The following is a 22,736-nucleotide window of genomic DNA, read 5'->3' as shown; positions in this document are numbered from 1 at the left end:
CCGCCATCTTCCCTCCCTCCTCCAAAAATCGATATCTGGGTTTAAACCTGGCCTTAAGTGACTTGTTAGCTGGGACTCTACTGAGTGGAGAATGTACATGGTGGTTAATGGGAACTATCATCACTCTCCTGATGATGAGTTCTTCCTGTGTGTGAAACGTCTCAAAGGATGAGACAATATAGGGGAGCCAGACCTGTAAGGAAGCATATGGCATGGCGTCAGGAACTGAAAAATGCTTGTGAATTTTTATTCAAACCAACTTCATTCTAAGGAATTTATTTCAACTTATTTTTTCTTCTAGAGTGCCCAACTTGAGGAAATCATCTTGTTCATTATTAGTGCGGGTTCTTTTTATTTTATTAAAAAATATTTTTTTTATTTTAGAGAGAGAGTGAGCACATGTGAGCGGGGAGGGGGCGGAAGCAGAGAGAGAGAGGGGCAGAGAGAGAGAGAAAGAGAGAGAATCTTAAGCAGGTTCCATGGTTAGTGCAGAGCCCGACATAGGGCTCAGTCCCACGACCCCAGGATCATGACCTGAGCAGGACTCAAGTGACTGAGCCACCCAGGAGGCCCAGTGCAGGTTCTTTTCAAAGCTTCATTTTGTGTGTCCTACATACCAAAGTACATACATGTGTCTTGATTTACAGAAGCTGAGCTATTGAGGATTGTCTTCTCTTATGTTTTAATGGTGTAAATAACCATTACTCCCTTTCAGGGCCAAATCATTGACTTCCGAGGGCTGCTCACAGATGCCATCAAAGGAGCAACCAGCGAAGTTGGCTTGAACAGCCTTGACTGTAACCCAGACCCCTCAGTAAGTGGCTAAGACGTGACATTCGTCTTGCAAACTACCAACATCAGGACGAACTTTAGAAGTATAATTTCGAGTCCAGAGAAATTTTGAGATCAACTCAAAGGTCACAGCTATCTGCCACCATTTATGTCACTGAGATCCGCATCCTGTTTTGCTTTCTAAGTTATGAACAACATTGTAACGTAAAACTTTCTGTTCCCATCATCAGGAACGATTGTTGAAACCTCTGAGTGCATTTATTGGCATGAATAGTGAGATGCGAGAATTGGCAGCCGTGGTGAGCCGGGTAAGATCTGATATTCAATTCACAAATTTACGGAGGCGGATCGGGGCTCCTGGAGCATTGTGGGCTGCTTCTTTTATTAATAACAATAAATATGATCATTTATTTATAAAGTGCCCCCACTTGCAAAGGCACTCATATTGTTTAGAGGCACAATAATGCATGATAAATAAATTATAGAATCATAAAATTACAATACAAAGAGCCCACCATCTCACTACAGAGGCCAAGAAAACCAAAAGGGAAACAGACTTGGAAGGCAAGGGACAGGTGAAAGGTTTTAGAGCAGAGCCAACAGTTAAGGAGAGAAAGTCTCTTAGAGAAGGAAAGAGCATGTCTGTGTCTTGTTTAAACAAAGTCTAGAAACAGAGATATTGGGAGTCTGATGATTTCATAATTGGAAATTTCCATGAAAAACAAGATTAGCAGGAAAGAGCTTATCATCCAGACTACTGAATTTCAAGCTTACCCTTCAGAATTTAAAGGCAGTGGAGTCTCATGGTTAACGATACCGGCTCTGGAATCAGTTGACCTGGATTTGATTTCTACATCCTTCTTTTTCTAGCTGTGTGACTTTGGGCAAGTTCCTTGGGAACAGAATAGATTCCTGAGTTATAGGCTATTTATCTGATATCCAGCGATCTCATATTTAATGAAAGACTGCAACCTAGGCAGACTCGGAGAGATGTTTAATATGTTCCAAAAAATGCACAGCTATTCTGCAGTAATTAAGGGTTCCCCAGCTCTGGCTGTTCAGTTCCGCAGCTGTTACCACACCTATTAGGTGTCAAGCATGCGGTGGGGGCTGGAAACACAAAGATGAACAAATCAGACACAGTCCTTGCCTGAAAGAGTCTCTCATCCCATGGGTAAGGTGCACTTGGAGAACCCAAAGGAGGGGTGTTTTGTGCCAAAGGGTGGGGAAAGCACTAGGGAAGAAGACACATAAGAAATAGGTGCGTGAAAAAGTAGAAGAGGGAGGGTGGAGGGTTCTGGGCCAAACACACTGTGAAATCGTACTGCTTTGAGCTGAATGAGCCCCAAGGAGTGGTGGGGAACGGGGTTGCAGAGAGAGGCCGGAGTTCCTGAGCTAGGGGCATAGCGAGCACTAGCCCAGCACTGGAAGTTGTCTGGAGGACATGCGGAATCTTTGAAAGGTGTCCATCGGGAGAATGGGCTACTCAGATGTCCTGATGACAGTGTGGTGGATGGAGATCAAAGAAATAGAGATAAGGAGACCAGCTCTCAAGTTATTACCAGTGAGAGAGGATGAGGATTGAGCCAGGCTGTGGTAATTCGGATGCACCAGAGAGCAGAGAAAAATATCCTTTTTGCTACTGTTTCTGCAATAGGATACCATAACTAATGATAACGGACGTGTAGAGAAGTGGCCTGAAATGATTCCACCTGGCATCTTTCCTACAGTGCCACAGGAAGTAGTCGTTCAGTCCCTGCTTGAATGCTTACAGTGTTGGGGAGCTCACCACCTCATGAGGCAGTCCTGTTGAGTTCTGACTGATAAGTTTTGCGGCTATGAGGAGGAACTTCCCATTGGGAAATTAAGTACTGCTATGTGAAACTCAATGTCAGCTCTAGAAGAGGGCAAGGAATACTGCTTTTATCTATGGCTGCTTTGAGTTCCAGGGTAGATCAATCCCCACTGTGTGCCAAGCTTCTTCTAAGAAAGTGTGGTAGTAAGAATGTGAGTGGCTGGTGGGCTAGCAGGCAGATACACTGTCTAAAGACAGGGAGGGTTCTCCCAAGATTTTGGAAGATAGATGTGCTTTCGCTGCCATCCCGTCCAGGAATGGATCATGCCTAAAATCACTTGAATGAATAGTTTCTCTAATAAAAGTTGTCACCCGTGGCAGAGGGATACGGAGAGACAGGCAACAGGGGTGGGGGCATTGAAAACGTGTGTTTTTGAACCACGTGCGTGTATTGTTTATTTAAAAATTAAATACACATAAAACTAGTTCCCAGATTGTTCTGTGGTCACTCAGAATGACTTGAAAGAGGGAGCTTTTTCTTTTTTTTTTGATGTAACACACTAGTTACTCAGTTTGCCTGAAAGAGCTCCTACTGAGAAAGGCCCTGAGTGACTGTTCCAAGGTGGCTTGTGAAATTGACGTTTGGAAACTTTAAATGAATTATCAGTAAAACCGGCCTTAATTGATTGCCCCAGATGGTTGCTACAGGGCTCCACAAGGAGTGGCTCAGACCGCACTTTTGCCCGGTTGTTGACTTCCTTGAATTTTGTAGGAGCAATTGCTCCTGATGGAAAGTAGGGGTGATCACTAGGGAAAAAGAGAAATTGGTTTCAGAGGAGCGTGATCTCTCTTAGGCCACAAATTAAGAAAGTGTTTGAGAGAGCAAGGAGCAAGGGGAGCCAGGCACTGGCTAGGAACTATGTTTTGCAGTCAAAGCCAATGTAATTTGAAGGCATATTCTGTAGCCTCTTTGATTACAGCCGTAAATCAGCACGGTTTGCTATTAACTGAAGACAGGTATAGTCCATCGTTAGGAGATTTTTTTTTTTCCCCTCTTAAAAGTACCATATTGTATCACCAATATCTTCTTCAGGGAAAAATCACTGAATATGTTCATGGCATCCATTTAGTGAGCTAGCCCATGATTACAATATGCATATATACGTATATCTAACATGAAAAGTTTTTATCACCTTTCCATCCTATTGTAAGTCAACTATTCTGCTGCTCCTGTGTTTATTACAGCTGTGGAGGAAAACACTAGTGTTAACAAAATGATCAAATGTGCATTGCAGGACATTTATCTCCATAGTCCAAACATAAAGTGGAATGACATTATTGGACTCGATGCAGCCAAGCAGTTAGTCAAAGAAGCTGTCGTGTACCCTATAAGGGTAAGGATGGGAAGCCTCGTGGGGGTATTTCTGTTCATTATCCATTGGACAAACTGTATGTCATGCACCCATCAGGAAGAGGACAGGATGTTTTTCTGCCATCAAGTTAACTTTTTGCCTGTGTCACAGTATTTGGTTAAACGTTGGAGTACCAAGGCCCAGTCCGTTGTAGGCAATTTGGAATCATGTTACATATTGGTTCAAGGCAGGTGTCTGTTCAAGTGATCATTTAAGATCTAAGACTCTAATATATATGATTTGCCAGTTGCTATAGATAGGTTCAAATTAGCCTGCCTCCCTAAAAATATACGTATTATAGCAGAAATACCTCCTGTAGGAGAGGGCCTCTCACTTTGCTTCTATACATCTTACCGCCTACCCTCCCCAATACCCACATCACCTGGGGTTTTGCTTTGACTGGTTGTAGGGACTAGACAGCCCCTTCCAGGGCACCAGCAGGAAAGCCACCGTGTTGTGCTCATTGCTTATTCCTGACAAGTCTTTGTGCAGAGTGGTTCACTAAACAGGAAAGAAAATAGAAAAACAGGACTTTCCATGGTGGGTTTACAACTGTGGTACTGAGAAGGTCAGTGTACCACATAGCTCTGGCTGTAAAACAGACCACCCCAAAACTTCGCACCTTAGAAAAACAACCATCACTTACTTATGTGCGCCTGTGGGGGTATGCCGTTTGGGCTGGGCCCAGCAGGGCTAGCTCATCTCTTTGCCACATGATACTGGCTGGACTCACTCCCACATCCGGGGCATCAGCCAGGGTAGCTGGGAAAGCTGGAATAAACGGAACGACTGAGACTTCTCCACGTGCCTCTCATCCTCCGGCAGGCAGACCGAGTCTTGTTCCCATGGTGACAGAGGGTTCCCAGACAGAAGCAAGAAAGGGCAGGTCCCAATCCAACAGCATCTCCCACGTCTCTTCTACTTGCTGATGTCTCATTGGCCAAAGTCACAAGGCCAAGTCCAGATTCATGTGGTGGGAGGAGCTGCAGATAATTTGCGGCCATTTTCTGTGATCTTCCCCAGTGAAGATAACAAATTTATTGTATTGAATAACCTACTTATTATTACCACTGAGCCCATGCAGCCCCTGATTTTTGGCTGCTTCTATTCTAATGAGACAAAAATCAATGAATTTGGAATGTCTTTCCCCTCTCTTTCTTTCTGTGTTCTGACATGGGAGTAAAAAATATGCTGGTATTCAGAACTAGTGGGAATTTATTCACCCTTTCCTCTGAATGGCTCTACAATACAAGTCTTCTGGAAAGGATAGGACATCTCATTGAAACTCTGGATGTGTTATCTCCGTAGTATCATAAGCTCTGTACGTGATGACATCGAGATTTTGACATTAGCATCAGCAAGAAACTAATAGCTAGTTATAATCATACTATTGTTTTTCCTTCTTCCTTGTTCTCTGTCAACTCTACCTATGCTCCAGATTGTCTGAATTTGAACTAACGGGAGAGAATCACTAAAGTTCATGTATGTCCTGTTTGGAGTCAGTGTCTCATAATGCATTCAGCACCAAGGTTCCCAGCTTCTAAATCAGGCTTCACCATAGCTTCATGCCTAATTCGCACACACCTTTGTCGGTTCTGGTGTTTATCTTAAAGGGCACTCCCTGTTCACAACATTCAAAAGATTGCCAAATACCCTGTATATAGACCCCTGGCGGAAATGATGTTATGTATGTGGGCGATAACTACTGTAATGGAGAAGAAAAGTACCCACGTATGCCTTTCTTTTCCTTAAAACAAAACAAAACAAAACTGCTCTTGTAAAAAGCCACAAATATTAAGCCACGCATTCCTATCAAGTGTGAAAGTCAACCTGGGATAAATATGATGTAAATAGAAGCAGCCAGCCTTAAAAAAAGGCTGACTGTCTGAATTGTGCTGTGTTTCACTCTGGCTTCATTTGATTGCGCTGAGGGTGTGTAGGCTGACATACGGATACCAAACCTCTTCTTTGTTCCTTGTTTCCATAGTACCCACAGCTGTTTACAGGAATTCTCTCCCCCTGGAAAGGACTGCTGCTCTATGGCCCTCCAGGTAAAGGAATCGTTCTGTTTGGGTCTTGATATTAAGTGTGTGTGTGGATGACGACTTGTCCTGTCCTCATTCAGCACTGGGGCTAATGACCGCTAGGTAACCATCTCCTTTTTCACCGACTTCTTGTGACACTGACTTCTATCTGTTAGCAGAGGAATGGAGTTCAAGTGTTGCTCACAATTCATCCCCATGTGTCTCTAGGTACAGGGAAGACTTTACTGGCCAAAGCTGTGGCCACGGAGTGCAAAACAACCTTCTTTAACATTTCTGCGTCTACCATTGTCAGCAAATGGAGAGGGGATTCAGAAAAACTTGTTCGGGTAGGAATTCCTGATTTTGTTTTTTCAGAATAAGTGCCAGCGAATACAGTGGTACAAAATGATGTTAGAGCTTATTTGTTTTTAAGCGATTTATATGTTAGAATTTATCCCGGATCTTGATTACTAAAAACCCAGAAGATGGATTGATTGACTATTATAGGTGGATATTAATCCTGTCCCCATCAGCAAAACATGATGTCCTTTCCTTTGGGAATTTGACCAATGGTCCTTTTGTGATTCATGTAGCTTAGGAATGGAATCTGGGGAAAAGGTTGTTTATGAAGTGGAATATTTTTTTCTTCATTCAAGAAGCATTTATTATTAAGCATGTGCGGTATATTCAGTTAACATTTGAGAGGCTGCTACTGTCTGCAAGTCCCTACACTACATACTCAAAGAATCAAGAAATTTAAGACAATTATTCTTTCAGATGGTCTGAGCAACTTTCCTCCACAGTGCCCCATAGCCTTAGAGATTTTTCTCTCCTTAGGAGAGAAATAGAAAGTATATTTTATATAAAATATAATGTAACATTTTTTACTATACTTCCCAGTTATCTTATGAGAACACCTGTTTATGATTTACTCCTCAATGTAAAGTGGGTCCTTCTCAGAAATCCTGTTAAACTATTAAATTCTGTAGAATGACTGGCAAGTAATCAATACTAAGTAAATGTAAATACTATAAATTTTCTGAAAAGAAATTTCCTCTAAAATATTTTGCTTAGGTTACATTCCCTTAGATGACTTATTTTCAAAATATTATGGCTTACTTGGAAGTCATAATAGAATATTTTTATAGGATTGATTTACCTAAAATTACCTATTATTTATTACTTTGATACTTTTCTCAAGTTACTTCAAATGTGTAAGTTTTTATAAATTCTTCCTTTGAATGTTTATTTATTTATTTTGTGAGCAAGAAAGCATGAGCAGGGGAGGGGGCAGAGAGAGAGAGAGGGAGAGAAAGAATCCCAAGCAGGCTCCATTCGGTAAGCACAGGGCCTGATGCAGCTTTGACCTCATAAACCGTGAGATCATGACCTGAGCCAAAATCCAGAGTCAGAGGCTCAACCGACTGAGGGACCCAGGGGCCCCTATGAATTCTTATCACCCCATCGAGATTGTAATTTGTAGAAATCCATGTTGACATCTGTTTCTTTGTTCTTTGAGTCTAACTTAGTGCCAGGTCCAAAGATAGGGTTTGAACTCACCTGTTCCTAAATTTTGGGGTTCCATGTGATTCTAGTTAGCTTGATTTCAATGAGCTGAAATCCAACTAACTATAAAATCATCAGCCTGAAGATTTTTTTTTTTTTTTTTTTTTTGGTCAGCTTATTTTGCCATCTCTGTTATTTCTAGACCTCTTTCTCTGGTCTGAATTTTCTCCTAAATAGTATTCTCATATATAATAGTTATTTTTTTTTCAATGTTTATTTATTTTTGAGAGACAGAGAGAGACAGAGCTTGAGCAGGAGACAGAGAGGGAGACACAGAATCCAAAGCAGCCTCCGGCTCTGAGCTGTCAGCACAGAGCAGGACGTGGGACTCGAACTCATGAACCATGAGATCATGAACTGAGCCGAAGTCAGATGCTAACCCAGGCGCCCCCGAAGATTTTTTTTTTTTACATTCCATTTCTGTTTGCTACGGAACACTAAAACTCTTAGGAGATGCCCCCAGACTCAGTTTAGATTCATCTCCTGTCATGAAAAAGTGGTGTTTACAACTATGCGCTCAAAACACTGCAAGATGCTCAAAGAAAGATTACATTATATTCTCTGGACAGGACTTCCTTAGACAGAAGAACGAATTCAAATATTTTATGAATATCCTTAACAAAGATTGAAACTACTAAAAGAATTGTCTTGTTTAATGTGGGATAGCCAGAAAAGTCACTTAACAAGAACTCTCTATTCTGTGTGAGCATTTTATTTAACTAAAGTTTTCTTCTGCTTCAGAATTATTTTGTTAAAATTCTAGGGGTGAGGAAATGATTCCTTCCTCAATTTCTCCCCCTCCTTTCCCATATATTTTAAAAATAATTCATAATTTTGAAAAAAAAAGATACAAAAGGGCATATAGACCCCTGAACCTTCTCCCCAGGGGCAACTGCTACAGTTGCTAGTGCAGCCTTCCAGAACATTTATCATATTTATATAAATACCAACAACTGCATCTATATCTTCCTTCTTTACTAAATGTCAGTAGGAACATACTACACATATCCTTCATTAACTTTTGTTTTTGTTCACACTTACCAATATAACTTGAATATTGTTCAACACTATTGTAGACAGAACATGTTCTTTTATGAGTCTGTATCAGATTTCATTGCATGGAATGTTCATTGCAAAATGTATTTAACCAGTCTCTTCTTAATGGCTATCTCTAATGTAAACAACAGTTAGGTTGTTTCTAGCCTCCTGCTATCATGAACAAAGCTACAGCAGACAATCTTACTATATCCATGTCCTTGCGTATATAGTAGTGTAAGATGATTTCTCTTAAGTAGAATTGCTAGGTCAGAGAGAATGAAAGATCACTGATTGCCAAATTGCCTGACAACAGGGTTGCACCAGCTTCTACACCCATAAATGGTGTGCGTGTTTGCTTCCCCCACCCTGGCCAACACTGTGTACCACCCAAATTTAGAAATCTTTGGGACACCTGGGCGGCCCAGTCAGTTAAGCGTCCGACTTCGGCTCGGGTCACCATCTCGTGTTTCGTGAGCTTGAGCCCCGAGTCGGACTCTGTGCTGACAGCAAGGAGCCTACTTTGGACCCTCTGTTCCCCTCTCTCTCTGCCCCTCCCCTGCTTGTGCTCTCTCTCAAAAATAAATCAGCATTTAAAAAAATCTTTAAAAATAATAAAAAAATCTTTGCCAATCTGATAGTGAAATTAATATTTCAGTGCTCAAATATGCATTTAACTCTGAATGAACTTGAGCATCTTTTTATAGGTTTAGAAGATATTTGTATTTCCTTTTTTTTTCTGTGAAATGCACTTTTGGTTTTGGATATTTAAAAAAAGTAATTCAAAGGGAAAACAGATAACCTCTCCTAACCTTGAGGGATCTCATTCTCTATCGTCTCAGAAATTCTTTTCTGAGCTCTTGGAAGGATCCTCAGGAAAATCTTGGTCATGCTGTCAAAATCTTTACTATGAAGCTTTCAGATAAAGAGAACCCTTCAGGGCCTTCCTCTACATCAGAGAAGCTTTCCTACCATTTGTTTCTCTTCCTATTCCAATCAAAGAGTTATTTATAGGGAACCCTTGGGTTATGTTCCTCCCTCCCCTCCTAATGTTCATGCCTCCTAGGAATTGATGCTATTGAATAGTTGAGTGGTCTCTTTAGCAAATGCACACACCTGTTGGTGCTTACATCTTTCAACACCCTCCCCCACCCCCACCCCTAGTTGTATGATTTAACTTCCTCCAAGTACTTTTGAAAATTTTGGACTAACGCTTCCAGCGCACTTACCTGGAGTTCTATGTATTCTTTGGCAGTGGGAAGAGCAGTGGTATGGTCAATATGGAGACACAGGGTCCGGATGCGGTTCTCCTTCCAACTGGGCATTTGGTCTCATAGGGCCCCTTGGTCTCTCTGCACCTTGGGGAGGACCTTAAAAACATGTATGGTTCTATGAAAGAGTTCTGATATTCCACTTTTCATTGGGTAGATTGCTGCTATTGTAATCACCCTTAATATCAGCTGTATTGGGGCTTTTCTTTTTGTGACAAGGAAAACAAGTTGCTTGCTTCTAATGAGCGCGTCGCTATCGTGTCTAAAAGGCATTCGTGATGGGTGTCCCAGCGTTGACACTGTTCTCTCAGTTCATTAGGCTGAGCCAACTGTCTTGGCCGAATGAAACAGGATTCTGTGAAAGGAAAATACTTGCTCATGAGCATGGGTGCACCACACGTACAAGCAGTGGTGAAGGTGAGGGACTTCCCACTCAGTGACGGGGAGACCGGCAAGGGGTAACCTGCCACTATCCAGGAAAACACAATCTGGCCTTTTCTGGGCTCTTCTCCTCTGATTTGTTCTGTGATACTTTGCTAGCGCTAAGTGACATGGAGAATAAATCCCCTTTGCCTATTAAAGAACCTCTATTCTTTTCTAAGTCTCTACTGCTTTCTCCGATCAACCAGTGAAGAATTGTATATGATGCTCAAGAGATCAGTTTCAAGGTTAAAAAAAAAAGCTTTAGTTTTTTATACTCTTTTCATCACTACCACATCTCCCTTTAGAGCTCTTTATTTTGTTTTTATATGTCTGTTCTTTTGCTGGCTGTTTTTCTGTTCTTGTTCAGTCTATAATATTTTATTCTGGAATGGAACATTTTATTCAATTGGGAATTGCCTTAAATTCCTTCAAAGTACCTGAACCTACCAAACAACAGTGTTTGGAGTGGCATAAGGACCCCGTGGAGTAATTTGGGGAGCAGAAAGGGGCAAAATTCTTCTTGTTACCCATAACTGGAACTGTATCCTTCCCCTACAATTCTTCCTTCTGAGAATGACCCTCTCTCATTGTCCTGAAAGGTTGAGGGAAAACCATTAAATGACTTTACATATTCCAAGGTTTTTTTTGTCCATACGGAACATGTTATTGGCAGGGAGTCTCGGGGGCTAACTAACCAACTAGAGCTCAGGTATTGAGTTTTAGCTTAAGCTCTCCCATTTATGATTAGTAACCTTGAACTAACCACTAACTCTCTCTGGCTCTAATTTTGTCAAGTGATAGATGGAAATAATTGGACCGTCCAACCCCATGGGGTTGTGCTAAGGAGTAATGATTATAAAGTTATTATGAAAGAACAGAGTGCAGCATAAATACTTAACATTACAGCCATTCTAAGCTCTTAATCTCTGGGAGCATCTGAGAACTTTAACTTAACTATATGAATTTGAACATGTGGTTGCTTCTCTCCCACCCAGGTGTTATTTGAACTCGCCCGCTATCACGCCCCCTCCACCATCTTCCTGGACGAGTTGGAGTCAGTGATGAGTCAGAGAGGCACGGCTCCTGGGTAACAGACAGGGTTTTTTTTTTTTTCGGTCATCACTTCTCCCCTCTTGTAAGTGTGTTTGATGGTCGGAAGCCCATCGACATTTACCAGCAGAATGAGCCTATTAATAAGCCCACAAATTTTCTGCAGACACATGGAAAGGTCTTTAAATTAGATCCTGTTAACTGAATAGCTGATTTAAGTAGTTTTTATAACCGGAGGAAATGTCATCCTCCCTTCCCCCTTTCCCCACAGAGTGGTTTTCAGGCCTGAAGATCACCCAGCCCCACGATCCCAGGCTGCCATAACGGTCTCGCTGGCTCAAAATAGCTGCTCGTGACCACCTCCTCTGGAGCCAGAGGGGCTGCCTGTGGGGAATGGGGCTGCAAAGGCCAAGTCCCAAGAGGTAGCTCTCGACAAAGTGTGTGAGGCCAGGGAAGCCACCACTTTTCTGTGACATCAGGTGGTGGGTCAGCCTGTCTGATTTTAAATATGTCACATATGTTACCTCTAAAGATTAAGTGTCCACTAACGTCCCCAGCAGGAAAGAACACATCTCAGACTACAGTGAGCCTTGTGTGTGTGTGTGTGTGTGTGTGTGTGTGTGTGTGTGTGTGTGTGTGTTTTAAGAAACTCTTTCTGTCTTCATCAGAAGTATTCTTCTTTGAAACTTCTTACTAAACCTGGCTTGGAAAAACAGGTCTCTGGGAAATCTCAACACAGCGGCATTTATTAATAGCCTCTCATGGACGGACCATCATCAAGGCAGAACTAATAGTGATAAAAGGCAAATACTCAACTTCTTGGAAGTACAACTATAATTTATGAAATTTTACTTATTGGAAATCATTTTCCTAACAGGGAAAAGCAACCATTAGGATGCACCCAGGATGCATGGGATTGATGGCATTGAGGTCAATGGGACAATTTCCATGGCTTCACGGGTGCTTGTCAGCCTCAGGCTAGATGCTCTGCCTCTCTATACAGGACCTGACAGGGGCAGACATGCACAGGCACCTGGATAGGCACCCACCAGACCACCTTAGTGGTCATTCTGTCTGCAAAGACCCAGCCCACCTGGCCTGCCCTACCAGAGTGAACTGTGCACTCATTCTTACATTCACTTTGTCAATCTCCATTCCTGGGGTTTCCCACAGCTTTGAATGGCTAATTTGGAAGCTTTATCTCCTGCCTTTGACTGTACTCCGAGTTTTACACTGAATGGCAGCTTCCTTGCCTGGAACTTGACCCCTAAAACTAGAGTCAGGGAATAAAGGCAGGTGCTCTGAGAACTTCCTGGGTCATATGAAAAGAATAAGTATCGGTAAATCCTAAATAAATACATAACTATACTGTGAGACTATCCTTTCTCTTGGGAAAAGGTAGTTTGACAGTGAGTGGTACAGTTCTTAACAAAAACACATACCTAACTGATGCTGCCACTACACATGCCCAGAGAGGAGAAGTTGAATGTTGTGTTGTCCAAGAAAGGCATTTTTTGTCCTTTTAACTCAGTCTATACAAGTGAAGAGGAAGGAGAGCCTGCTGAATATAGTCCGGATTCAGAGCCAGTTTAGATTGTTAGGTCCTGGAGTGAGCTCCTTCATGGCGGGATGGTCTTTGGCTGCGGTGGAGGTGGGGCTTGGAGGGTGAATCTGCACAGCAGACAGCCCCAGCAGGCTGTGCAAGGAAAACATACTCTCCGTGTCGTTATCGTGCCTTTTATTAGAAGAGAATGAAATAGATTCAATGCAGTAGCTTATCTCTCTTCTTCAATAGAGTATATCCATAAATTATATGAAAAGAACTATGGTGTATAAAAGCACTTTCATGCCTGCTGTATAAATGAAAGGATTATTCTCAATTATCCGTTTTTACAAAGGGCAAATAATACTACTACAGAGAGACCCAGCCCGGCTGTGTTCAATCGATTAGTAGTACTGTCTGCCCTTTAGTTATTTTCTAGTTCACTGCCAATTTTTGGTTTTCTTCTCAATGTCGTCATTATATTCATTTACTTCCTTTCTCTCACTCTCTATGTGAAAATAATACCAAACTACTCGTTTCCTTCAACTCTCCTACGAGTGGCTCCCGGGAATGAGGCAAGGAACCTGTCCTACAGGCACTGAATCAATGTTGTGAGTGCCACTCTTGTCCTGGAAGCAAAGACTCTGTCCTGGGAGAACCTCACCTCTGTGTCTCTCTGTAGGGGAGAACATGAAGGAAGCCTCCGGATGAAGACAGAGTTACTGGTGCAGATGGACGGGCTGGCTCGCTCAGAAGATCTCGTGTTTGTCTTAGCAGCTTCTAACCTGCCATGGTAAGAGATCTTAGTACATTTTAAATGCATTTCCATTAGACACTGAGTACAGATGAAGACGTTATATTGCCCAGTTTGGGCAAAGTCTCAATGTTTGGTTCCAGCCCTGGAAGATTAATCTGAAGTCTTTCTTGGTCAAGGCCTCAGTCCTTGCTATCTGTACCATGAAAGAATCTGCCTTAAAAGAAGGAACATAAGCCAGGCCTACCACTAGCAATACTTAAAATGGACATTTTGAAGGGTACCCGGGTGGCTCAGTTGGTTAAGTGTCCAACTTCAGCTCAGGTCATGATCTCATGGTTCATGGGTTCATGACCCATGTCAGGCTCTGTGCTGACAGCTCAGAGCCTGGAGCCTGCTTCAGATTCTGTGTCTCCTTCTCTCTCTGCCCCTCCCCCACTCATGCTCTGTCTCTTTCTGTCCCTGTCTCAAAAAGAAATAAACATAAAAAAATTTTTCAATGGACATTTTGAGTTTAAAGCCAAATTATTTACTGTATTTATGCAGGGCTTTGGCAGAGAACTAATACAATGCTAAAATCTTTAGGACTCAGGAATATTCCAGAAATAATATGTTTATTCTTTAACAGTATTAAAATCAAACTTTTTTTAAATTAGGAGGAAAACCTTTAATGTTACATAGTAAATAGGAAGCTAAATAATCTCTAATTGAAAATATAATCTACTCTCTGAGTGTTTTATTCAAGCTGTATCCCAGAGTGGTTAAAGAACAATTCTAGAAGTAGAATTGGGAAATAAGAGATGTTGACTAGGGAAAACTATCTACTTGGAGAGTATATTTAAAAAATAACTCTAATTCCTTTATAGTCCCAAGAATATAATTTTCACACACATTATCTCTTTTGAGGCAGGTAAAACAGGAGACACATAAGGAAATGTTGTTCTTCCCATTTGCAGGTAGGGTCCAAGGTCAAGGAAGGTCAATCCACCCAAAGTCAACAGCAAATCTGCAACAGAGCTGGGACTTGTGACACTGTTCCCCCACCCCCACCCCATCCATTTGTGTTTCTACATTCAAAGATGAATGTTGTGCGTGCTGTTGTGCATGCTGGTCATCTAGGCTCCCAAAGAAGTCACTGAAAAGAGATGATGACATTCATGTGGAATCTGTTATTTTAAATATATTCCTAATTTCAGCCTGGCTCCACCTCCCCTCAAATTTATAAGACTGCACTAATGTGTAAGGTGATCAGCATCTTATGTTTTCATGGTAGAGGCATTTATATACAAATATTACAGTGGAGTCCAAACAGAGAACTATCATTCAAATAAACGATTGCGAAATGCCTCCGAGAAAGGACCTCTGTTGCTTCAGCTGTTTGCAGTGGGGTTGGTCATAACCACATTCCTCTTGTCCTGGGGTGACTGTGGGAGTCAGCTGGGGAGGGTGCGTGGAAACTGAAGCTTTGTGCATGACTCCTGGACCGTCTGTGCCCCCCGGGGAGACCTACACATTTTCTAGAGGGATAGAGAAACTTCTACTGCCAGTGAACACCTAGGGTTTTGCTGAGGAAGTTTCTGTGCTGCCACAAGTCCCCTGAGGTGATCATTTTCGGTAAACCCCACATAAAATGGTCTGAGAAAAAAAAAAAAAAAGACAATAAAAAATTAAAGAAGCTTCGAAGGGCTTTTCCAAAAGAATTGCCCCTCATTATGGCAAATGGCAAATACACACATGCTTTTGGGCTTTGCTTGCATCATTACAACGTACCTTCGGATCCAGGGGTGCCTGGTGGGCTCCATCAGTTAAGGGCCACACTTCGGCTCAGGTCATGATCTTGCCCTTCCCAAGTTCCAGTGCCGCATTGGGCTGTGCTGACAGCTTGGAGCCTAGAGCCCGCTTCACATTCTGTGTCTCCCTCTGTCTCTCTACCTCTCTCCTGCTCACTCTGTCTCTCTCAAAAATAAATAAACATTAAAAATTTTTTTAATTAAAAAAGATACGTTCTTTTGGATCTGTCCTTGAGCAATGCTGGGCTCTAAAAAACTTTTTAGTATGAAAAACTCCAAACAGACACTAAAGAAGAGGAAAAAGCACCATTTCCCAGTTTCAGTAACTAACATCTTGCCTGATTGATATAATCTATTCTTGCCCCCTCCCTCGTTTTGCTGCAATGTTTTAAAGTATATTCCAGATTGTCATGTTACTTCTCACAAATATATTTTACTATACATCTTTTTGAAAAGGACATTTTCGGCACGTCTGAGTGGCTCAGTCAGTTAAGTATCTGACTCTTGATTATCGGCTCAGGTTGTGATCTCACGGTTTGTGAGTTCAAGCCCCACATCAGGCTCTGCATTGACAGTGCAGAGCCTGCTTGGGATTCTCCCTCTCTGTCTCTGTCCCTCCCCTATTCATGTGCTCTCTCTCTCTCTCTCTCTCTCTCTCCCCCCTCTCAAAATAAACATTGAAAGAGTAAAAATAAAAAAGGACATTTTCTTATATTACTGTACAATGCCATTATCATACCCAACAAAATTAACAGTGATTCTTCCATATCATCAAATACCCAGTTTATATTCAGATTTCCCATATTGTTCCAAAATGTCTTTTTAGAATTGATTTGCTGAACTGGTATCCAAACAAGCTTTGCGTTTTGTAATTGGTTGTTCTCATAAGTCTCCTTTAATCTAGAACAGACTCCCCCTCCACCCCCCCCCCCCCCCCCCCCCGCCTTTTTCCCCTTAGTTACCACTGCCTTGATTGCTGCCAGGGAGACTGTCCTGTAATATGTCTAAATTTTCTGAATTGTGCTCATCATATCCTTTAATGGGAAAAATAATATTTAGAGACTGAAACCTCACAATTAGGGGTGCTCCTTGCTAACTGGGTTATCATTGCTTCTTAGCCTTTTGACTGGACAGAACTAGGGAAATACACAGGTTTAAAAAGGGGCAAATAATGAATCCATACCAGTATTGCTCATTCAAATGTGAGATTACAAGAGTTTTAGTGAAATTATTTGATTTTATAGCCATAGCTTTTCTCTAATTGGGAAAATCACAGTTCTTAACATTAATACAATTAATATTCACCTAATCCTAATGTGTAGATAGATCTATTTTGTATTTGTGTGTGTAACAGAGTTTCTCTGTAATAATACCAATACTCTCAGGACAGCAACATTTTGATGAGGAAAATGGTACACACGTGGCCCAGGATGGAAGTGCTAATTTGGGATGTCTCAACGTCAGCGCTATTGACATTTTGGGCCAGTTACTGACATAACTGTTGGCTGAGGGCGCCGCCCTGTGCATTGTATGAGGCCCCCAGCACCCCTGGGGTTTCCTCACTAGATGCCGGTAGCATGACTCCCCATTGTAACAGCCCAAATTTGTCTTCAGATATTGCCAAATGTTCCCTGGGGGGCAAAACTATCCCCGGTTGAGACTCACTCAACAGAAGTAAGTGACAGGCATTATATAGAGACCAACTGTCACATGCCCCACAGGTGAACTCATAAGGTTTTTTGTTTGTTCTTTCTAACACCATAAAATAAGTGAATTTGGTTTACACACACAAAAGGTGGCATATCGTATAAATTGGTCTGTATCTTGATTTTTTTTTTCTTAACCAAATATTCTGAACATAAAGTTCTTCCTTATTCCCTTTATAGCTGTGTATGTTCCATTTTGTACCTCTGATAATCTACCCCAATCACCTGACGATGGGCATTCGGGTTATTCCTATTCTTGCTATTATGAATAATGTTACAGTGAGTAATGGTGCACATATACCACTTTGTGTATTTGCCAGTATATCTTTGGGATAGGTTCCTGGAAGTAGAATTGCTGGGTCAAAGGGTTAATGTGCATGAAATTATAGTAGAGATTGCCAAATTTCCCTCCATAGAGGTTGTACATTTTGTATTCCCACTAGTGTCCTGCTTTCATTACTTAACATTAGAGTGAGAACATTTCCAAAGTCATTAAATAATTCTTGAAAATTGGATTTTGTAATGGCTGTCCAAAATTCCCACATGTGAATATACCACAATTTAGTTAATCATTCCTTTCCTATTGAACATATATGATGCTCCCAACTTTTTCTCTATTATAAATAACACTGAAATGAACTTCCTTGAATCAAAATCTTTGACCAAAATTTGGTTATTTCCTTAGGGCAGATTTCTGGAATTAGGATTACTGTGTAAAAGGATAAGGATGATTTTTAAGTCCCTTGCTACATATTGCCCAGGTCCGTTTATGAGGAAATACTGCATTTTTATCAAGGCTTTGGGACAGACCTTTATCTTGGCTTTAGGGTCTTCCATGAGGGAATAAAATTGTCTGATTAAAGCACACTGTCCTTCTGGGGGAAATAACTAAATCATACCAAACTATATAAAAACCCAATCTTAAAATCCCAGAAGAAATTCTTTATGGTTGGTTAGTGGTAATGCTCATCTGTAGCATCTTTCAGGGAACGAGGCTACTGTTTACTGCTCGCTAACTTATCATTTTCCCTAGAGGAGTACATTCTGTCCCAAAGGGTTCGTCATTTTCTCCCTTCTCCGCAGTGAGATGGCGTGCCCCATCTTTTATTCAGTGCTTCTTCTCCGAGGAGCACCTTCGCTCATCTACACTCTCATAGGACAAGAAGGAAGCAAGAAATAATAGTACATCTGTGTCACTAAGCCAATGAGTGAATAAGCAACGTGAATAAGCATTGAGAAGAATAACAAATGTTGCATTTGTAATATTATCATTAAAATAACAGCCACGTAAGAAATATTTAGTGAGCACAATTGGGGCTAACTTGACCCGCCTCAGTTGTTAGGTATTCACAAACTCAGACCGAAGAGTCCAGAGGGAAACAAAATACCGAACAGGGCCATTAAGGCAAATGCTATCTTTAGATGTCTAGTTAACTTGATGATAGTTTGTACAACTAAGGTGTGAAAATTTTATGTGTGAGGTATGATGAAACTCATCTCTTCTTTACCATTGCAGAAGGGCTAGAAAATCCATTATCCCTCTTAAAAAATCAAACACTGGGTATGACCAAATTTTGGATTAAAAACAAACAAACCCAAATCCTAATATTCAGAGGAAAGCATAAGATCCAAGAGATTATTGCACTGGGGATGTGCAAGAACTTACCTATGTAAACTGATTTCTTCCTGTATGAACTGCCTCCTCTCTGGCATGATATTTCTTTAAAGTGTGTGCATGTGATTGAAGAGCTCAGCATACAGAACCTCAGTTCCTTCCACAGTATCTTCACGCATTTCATAGGCTCCAGGGGAAAGTCTCATGCCTTCACTATCATTACCCTCTGGATCAACATTTCTCTGAGACTGGTCTGCCACAGGTCAGCATTATCCCCCCACCCCCCCAAAAAAATAGAATCTAGTGATCTAATAATTTCAAGAGATACTGAATTACAGACCGTTCAACTGGTTTCCCCCACGACAGGACTACTCAGTGTCTTTAAGATGTCATTGGGTGTTGTGACTCTCCAAAAGTAGCTATGAGAAAGCAGGACTTTCCACACGTATATGATCCAAGAGTCCTTTCCTCAAGGAGCATCTTACAAGGCCAGTGTTCCAGTCGAGAATGCTCTGGGAAACAGTGGTTTGCCTGAACTCACTCTGATCTGATGATTGCATCCTTCGTTGTAACTGCATTCAGTCACGCTTGCAGGCTTTTCATCTTTCGTTGTATTTTTGTGTCTACCAGTGGTCAAATTGTTTTGCTTGACGTTGCTTCTGTCCATACATAATATCACTATCCCCTGCAATAATAGTAAGTCCATGATCCTCCACATGAGGTTGATGAGTGATTCCAACACAAGCAGGAAAGAAGTGTGTGGTGCAGGATTTGGTAGGTGCAATGGGGAAGGCATGGGACTGACTGAGCAGGAGATTGCTAGCAGTAACCTTGCCCTTGTCCCATTCACACCTTCCTTAGTTTGCTTGGTTCCATCAGACACAAATCTTTTTCAACTTGGCCTATTGGGCATTACTTTTTCTTCTTAATGGCACAGGCTGACACATGAACTATATATATTTTTGAGTTTATTTTGAGAGCGAGTACACACATGTGAGCTGGGGAGGAGCAGAGAGAGAAGGACAGAGAGAATCACAAGCAGGCTCCACGCTGTCAGCGCAGAGCCTGACACGGGGCTCAATCTCATGAACTGTGAGATCATGACCTGAGCCAAAACCAAGAGTTGGGCGTTTAACTGACTGAGTCACCCAGGCACACCTGAAATATAGGTTTTAAAACCAAATGTTATAAATTACTCAGTTGGTTAAGCCTCTGACTTCAGCTCAGGTCATGATCTCATGGCTCGTGAGTTTGAGCCCTGCATCGGGCTCTGTGCTGACAGCTCAGAGCCTGGAGCCTGCTTCAGATTCTGTGTCTCCCTCTCTCTGCCCCTCCCCTGCTTGCACTCCATCTCTGTCTCTTTTGCACTCCGTCTCTCCAAAATGAATGAACATTAAAAAAAATTTTTTTAAACCAAATTTTACAAATTATAAAATATAACTGTTTTATAGGAAATGTAAGTGCTAGGGAAAAAGTACTCATAATTTTACCACTGTGACACAAGTATTATCATCTTTGTATATACCCATCTGGTGAAAATGGTTTGGTTATTTGTTATCATTTATTGCCTGTGTAGCTTTCTGTGGGAATTTTTTTTTTCCCAAAGGAGGAAATAGTTTTACTGTTTTGGGCTATGCAGAAAAGTAATACAAATTCATAAAATATTGTATATGCCTCAGTATTGCTTGAGTGAATAGTCCCCTGTAACTGTACCTTGGAAAGATATCTTTCCAGAGTCTTCTGTGTGTACAGGATATACGCACATACACAAAATTAAAAATGTGATCATCCTATGGATGCGTATTATTTTGTTAGATGGCCTGTTTTTCTTTTTTCTTTCATGTCATAGATTGTGGACCACTTTGAAAATCTACCCAATCCCATACAGAATTCCACCGTATGGGTGGGCCATAATTTATTTGATTTTTCTTTTCTCTTGAGGGTTTTAATATGGCATCAGCCTGTTCAGCCATGCTCTTCCCACCATGAATCAGCTCCCAGATCAGCCCCACAGACACACTTAGGTGGGGGAGCAGTTTTTTCTTTGGTGTTTGGCTGGAGTAGGGCAGGTATTATCAAAAAGATTTTCTGCCCTGACAGACCTCCTATTCACGGTCCCTTGGAAAAAGAAAATGGCCTTTTGTCTGTGCATGTTAGCAGTGTTGGGGCCCAGGCTTCTCCAGTACCCCATTGGGGATATACGAGAAGCAAAAAGAAAACCCAGAGAAGCCACTGCCACGTGATCCCTCAAGTCCTGAAGTGCCTAGCCTGTCCTCCCTCTTTCCACCTTTCAGTGTTTCTCAGTGTTTGTCTGCTGTATCATGTACAGAGATTTTTGGTTGTACGAGGATGGGCTATTCCATCTTGGCCAGAAGTGAAAGTCTCTTCTCGTTGATTCCTTTTATCTTTTCATACATCTCAAACACATCTATTTTATGCTCCAGATCAGTAGGGTCTAATTCTATTGGATGGTGACCTTACATCGAACGAAGCAGACTCAATCTGTGGGTCTTCCATGTGCCCTTCCAGAGAAAATTTGTATTTGACTGTGTCAAGCTTTCGACCACTTGAAGCTAATTCCTCAGCTTTGGGTTTCTTTGATCACGCCAGCGAGGGTAGGTCTGTAGTTCTGAATTATGAAGGCAGACTTCTTCCTACCCTCATGTGCAGATTTCCTGTTCCTTCCTTAGTAGTGGGCATGTTTTTCTAACCCACCCTTTCATAGAGGATGTGCCCTCGTTGTTTTATGTGATGGGCCTTGATTCCACCTCCCATCTTGAATGGGACCAAGGCCTTCTGTGTTATCCCACATGTAAACTTTCAAATCTAAACCTTTTTGTAACTAAGAGGCAAATACCTCAAGTAAGCCACAGCTTCAACTTCAACTGCTCAGTGTTGATTTTCAGCTTCCTCTTCATTTTTGGTCCTCAAGAATTTGGCCTTGCTTCCTTATGGGCTCATTCATTGTGTATTCAGAAGGTGTTTCCTATAATTCATCATTTAAAAAAATTTTTTTTAATGTTTATTTATTTTTGACAGAGAGAGAGAGAGAGAGAGAGAGACAGGGTACAAGCAGGGGAGGAAGAGAGAGAGAGAGGAAGACAAAGAATCCGAAGCAGGCTCCAGGCTCTGAGCTTTCAGCGCGGAGCCCGATGTGGGGCTTGAACTCAGGAACTGTGAGATCATGACCTGAGCTGAAGTTAGACGCCCAACTGACTGAGCCACCCATTCGCCTCTAACTCATCATTTTTAATGGGGCTTTATAACAAGAGATTTCTGGATATCTAGAGTTTTTCATTTTGTTGGAAACAGAATCTTCCCATTCCCCCCCCTCAATTATTGATAATATATTTGTTGGCAAGTGTAATGGGAATATATCTTCTTCATTGGTATTGTGGTAATTAGGAATACTTTTCATTCTTTATTATAAAGAAATGATGCTCTTAACCCAAATGTCAGTAGCGCATAAACTGAAACAATTGCTCTAGACTCTACCGCTGGATCCTCTTGTGTCAGGCTTGTGAGCTCAGTCCTGAGAATGAGCAGCGGAGTCTCTGGAGATAAGAGGCCCCACATGGAGACTACATCTTTCAGTTCATCTTCAAAAGCATTGCCCAGCCAAGTGAGTTGGATGAATCATCCCCCAAAATCATTGTTTCCCTTATTTTCACCGGAGATGAAAATAGAAAATTTTATTCCCATTGCTCCAGTTGATGTTGATTTTCTCTATTAATTAGAACAAATGACTATGCAATGCTAATTTTCAACAAAGCATATAGACCTTCATGAATAAATGCTGGGCTTTAAGGAAGCAGATCATTTTACATGAAGCCGGTAGCCCTGCACCAAGAGTTCATGCATTCATCCAAATAGTATTTATTGAGCGTGTAGTTTGTGTATTCGGCATGATGGATGGATGGGGAATTCAAGAAATATGGTCCATGATCGTTGGACTCTGGA

General features: G+C 41.6%; 1 protein-coding gene and 1 long non-coding RNA gene across 6 annotated transcripts in view; one reads left to right on the top strand and one right to left on the bottom strand.

The window, feature by feature from the left end:
• Positions 1–22,736, top strand: part of KATNAL2 (katanin catalytic subunit A1 like 2) — a 74,417-nt gene that overhangs the window by 43,884 nt on the left and 7,797 nt on the right. For 3 of the 4 annotated variants that reach the window (XM_040478903.1, XM_040478904.1, XM_040478906.1), the window contains exons 7-13: positions 716–814; positions 1,023–1,100; positions 3,883–3,981; positions 5,987–6,050; positions 6,252–6,370; positions 11,314–11,405; positions 13,594–13,704. In XM_040478903.1, coding sequence (XP_040334837.1) covers positions 716–814; positions 1,023–1,100; positions 3,883–3,981; positions 5,987–6,050; positions 6,252–6,370; positions 11,314–11,405; positions 13,594–13,704 — 662 coding nt within the window. The remainder of the gene's footprint in view (positions 1–715; positions 815–1,022; positions 1,101–3,882; positions 3,982–5,986; positions 6,051–6,251; positions 6,371–11,313; positions 11,406–13,593; positions 13,705–22,736) is intronic. The other variant, XM_040478905.1, reaches the window with a different exon arrangement.
• LOC121032968 (uncharacterized) lies at positions 3,799–13,673 on the bottom strand. Of its 2 annotated transcripts, XR_005791625.1 has the most exons (5): positions 13,576–13,673; positions 9,854–9,994; positions 4,646–4,982; positions 4,382–4,500; positions 3,799–3,832 (listed from the first exon to the last, which is right to left on the bottom strand). It is a non-coding gene; the product is annotated as an uncharacterized LOC121032968 (long non-coding RNA). The 2 variants fall into 2 exon arrangements; XR_005791624.1 differs by lacking the exon at positions 13,576–13,673 and having other exon boundaries at positions 9,854–10,619.

This window comes from Herpailurus yagouaroundi, unplaced genomic scaffold (assembly GCF_014898765.1).
Source record: "Herpailurus yagouaroundi ecotype Mexico unplaced genomic scaffold, PumYag 142, whole genome shotgun sequence".
NCBI lineage: Eukaryota > Metazoa > Chordata > Mammalia > Carnivora > Felidae > Herpailurus > Herpailurus yagouaroundi.
Note: the sequence above shows the minus strand (reverse complement) of the source record. Positions and strands in the feature narration are given on the sequence as shown.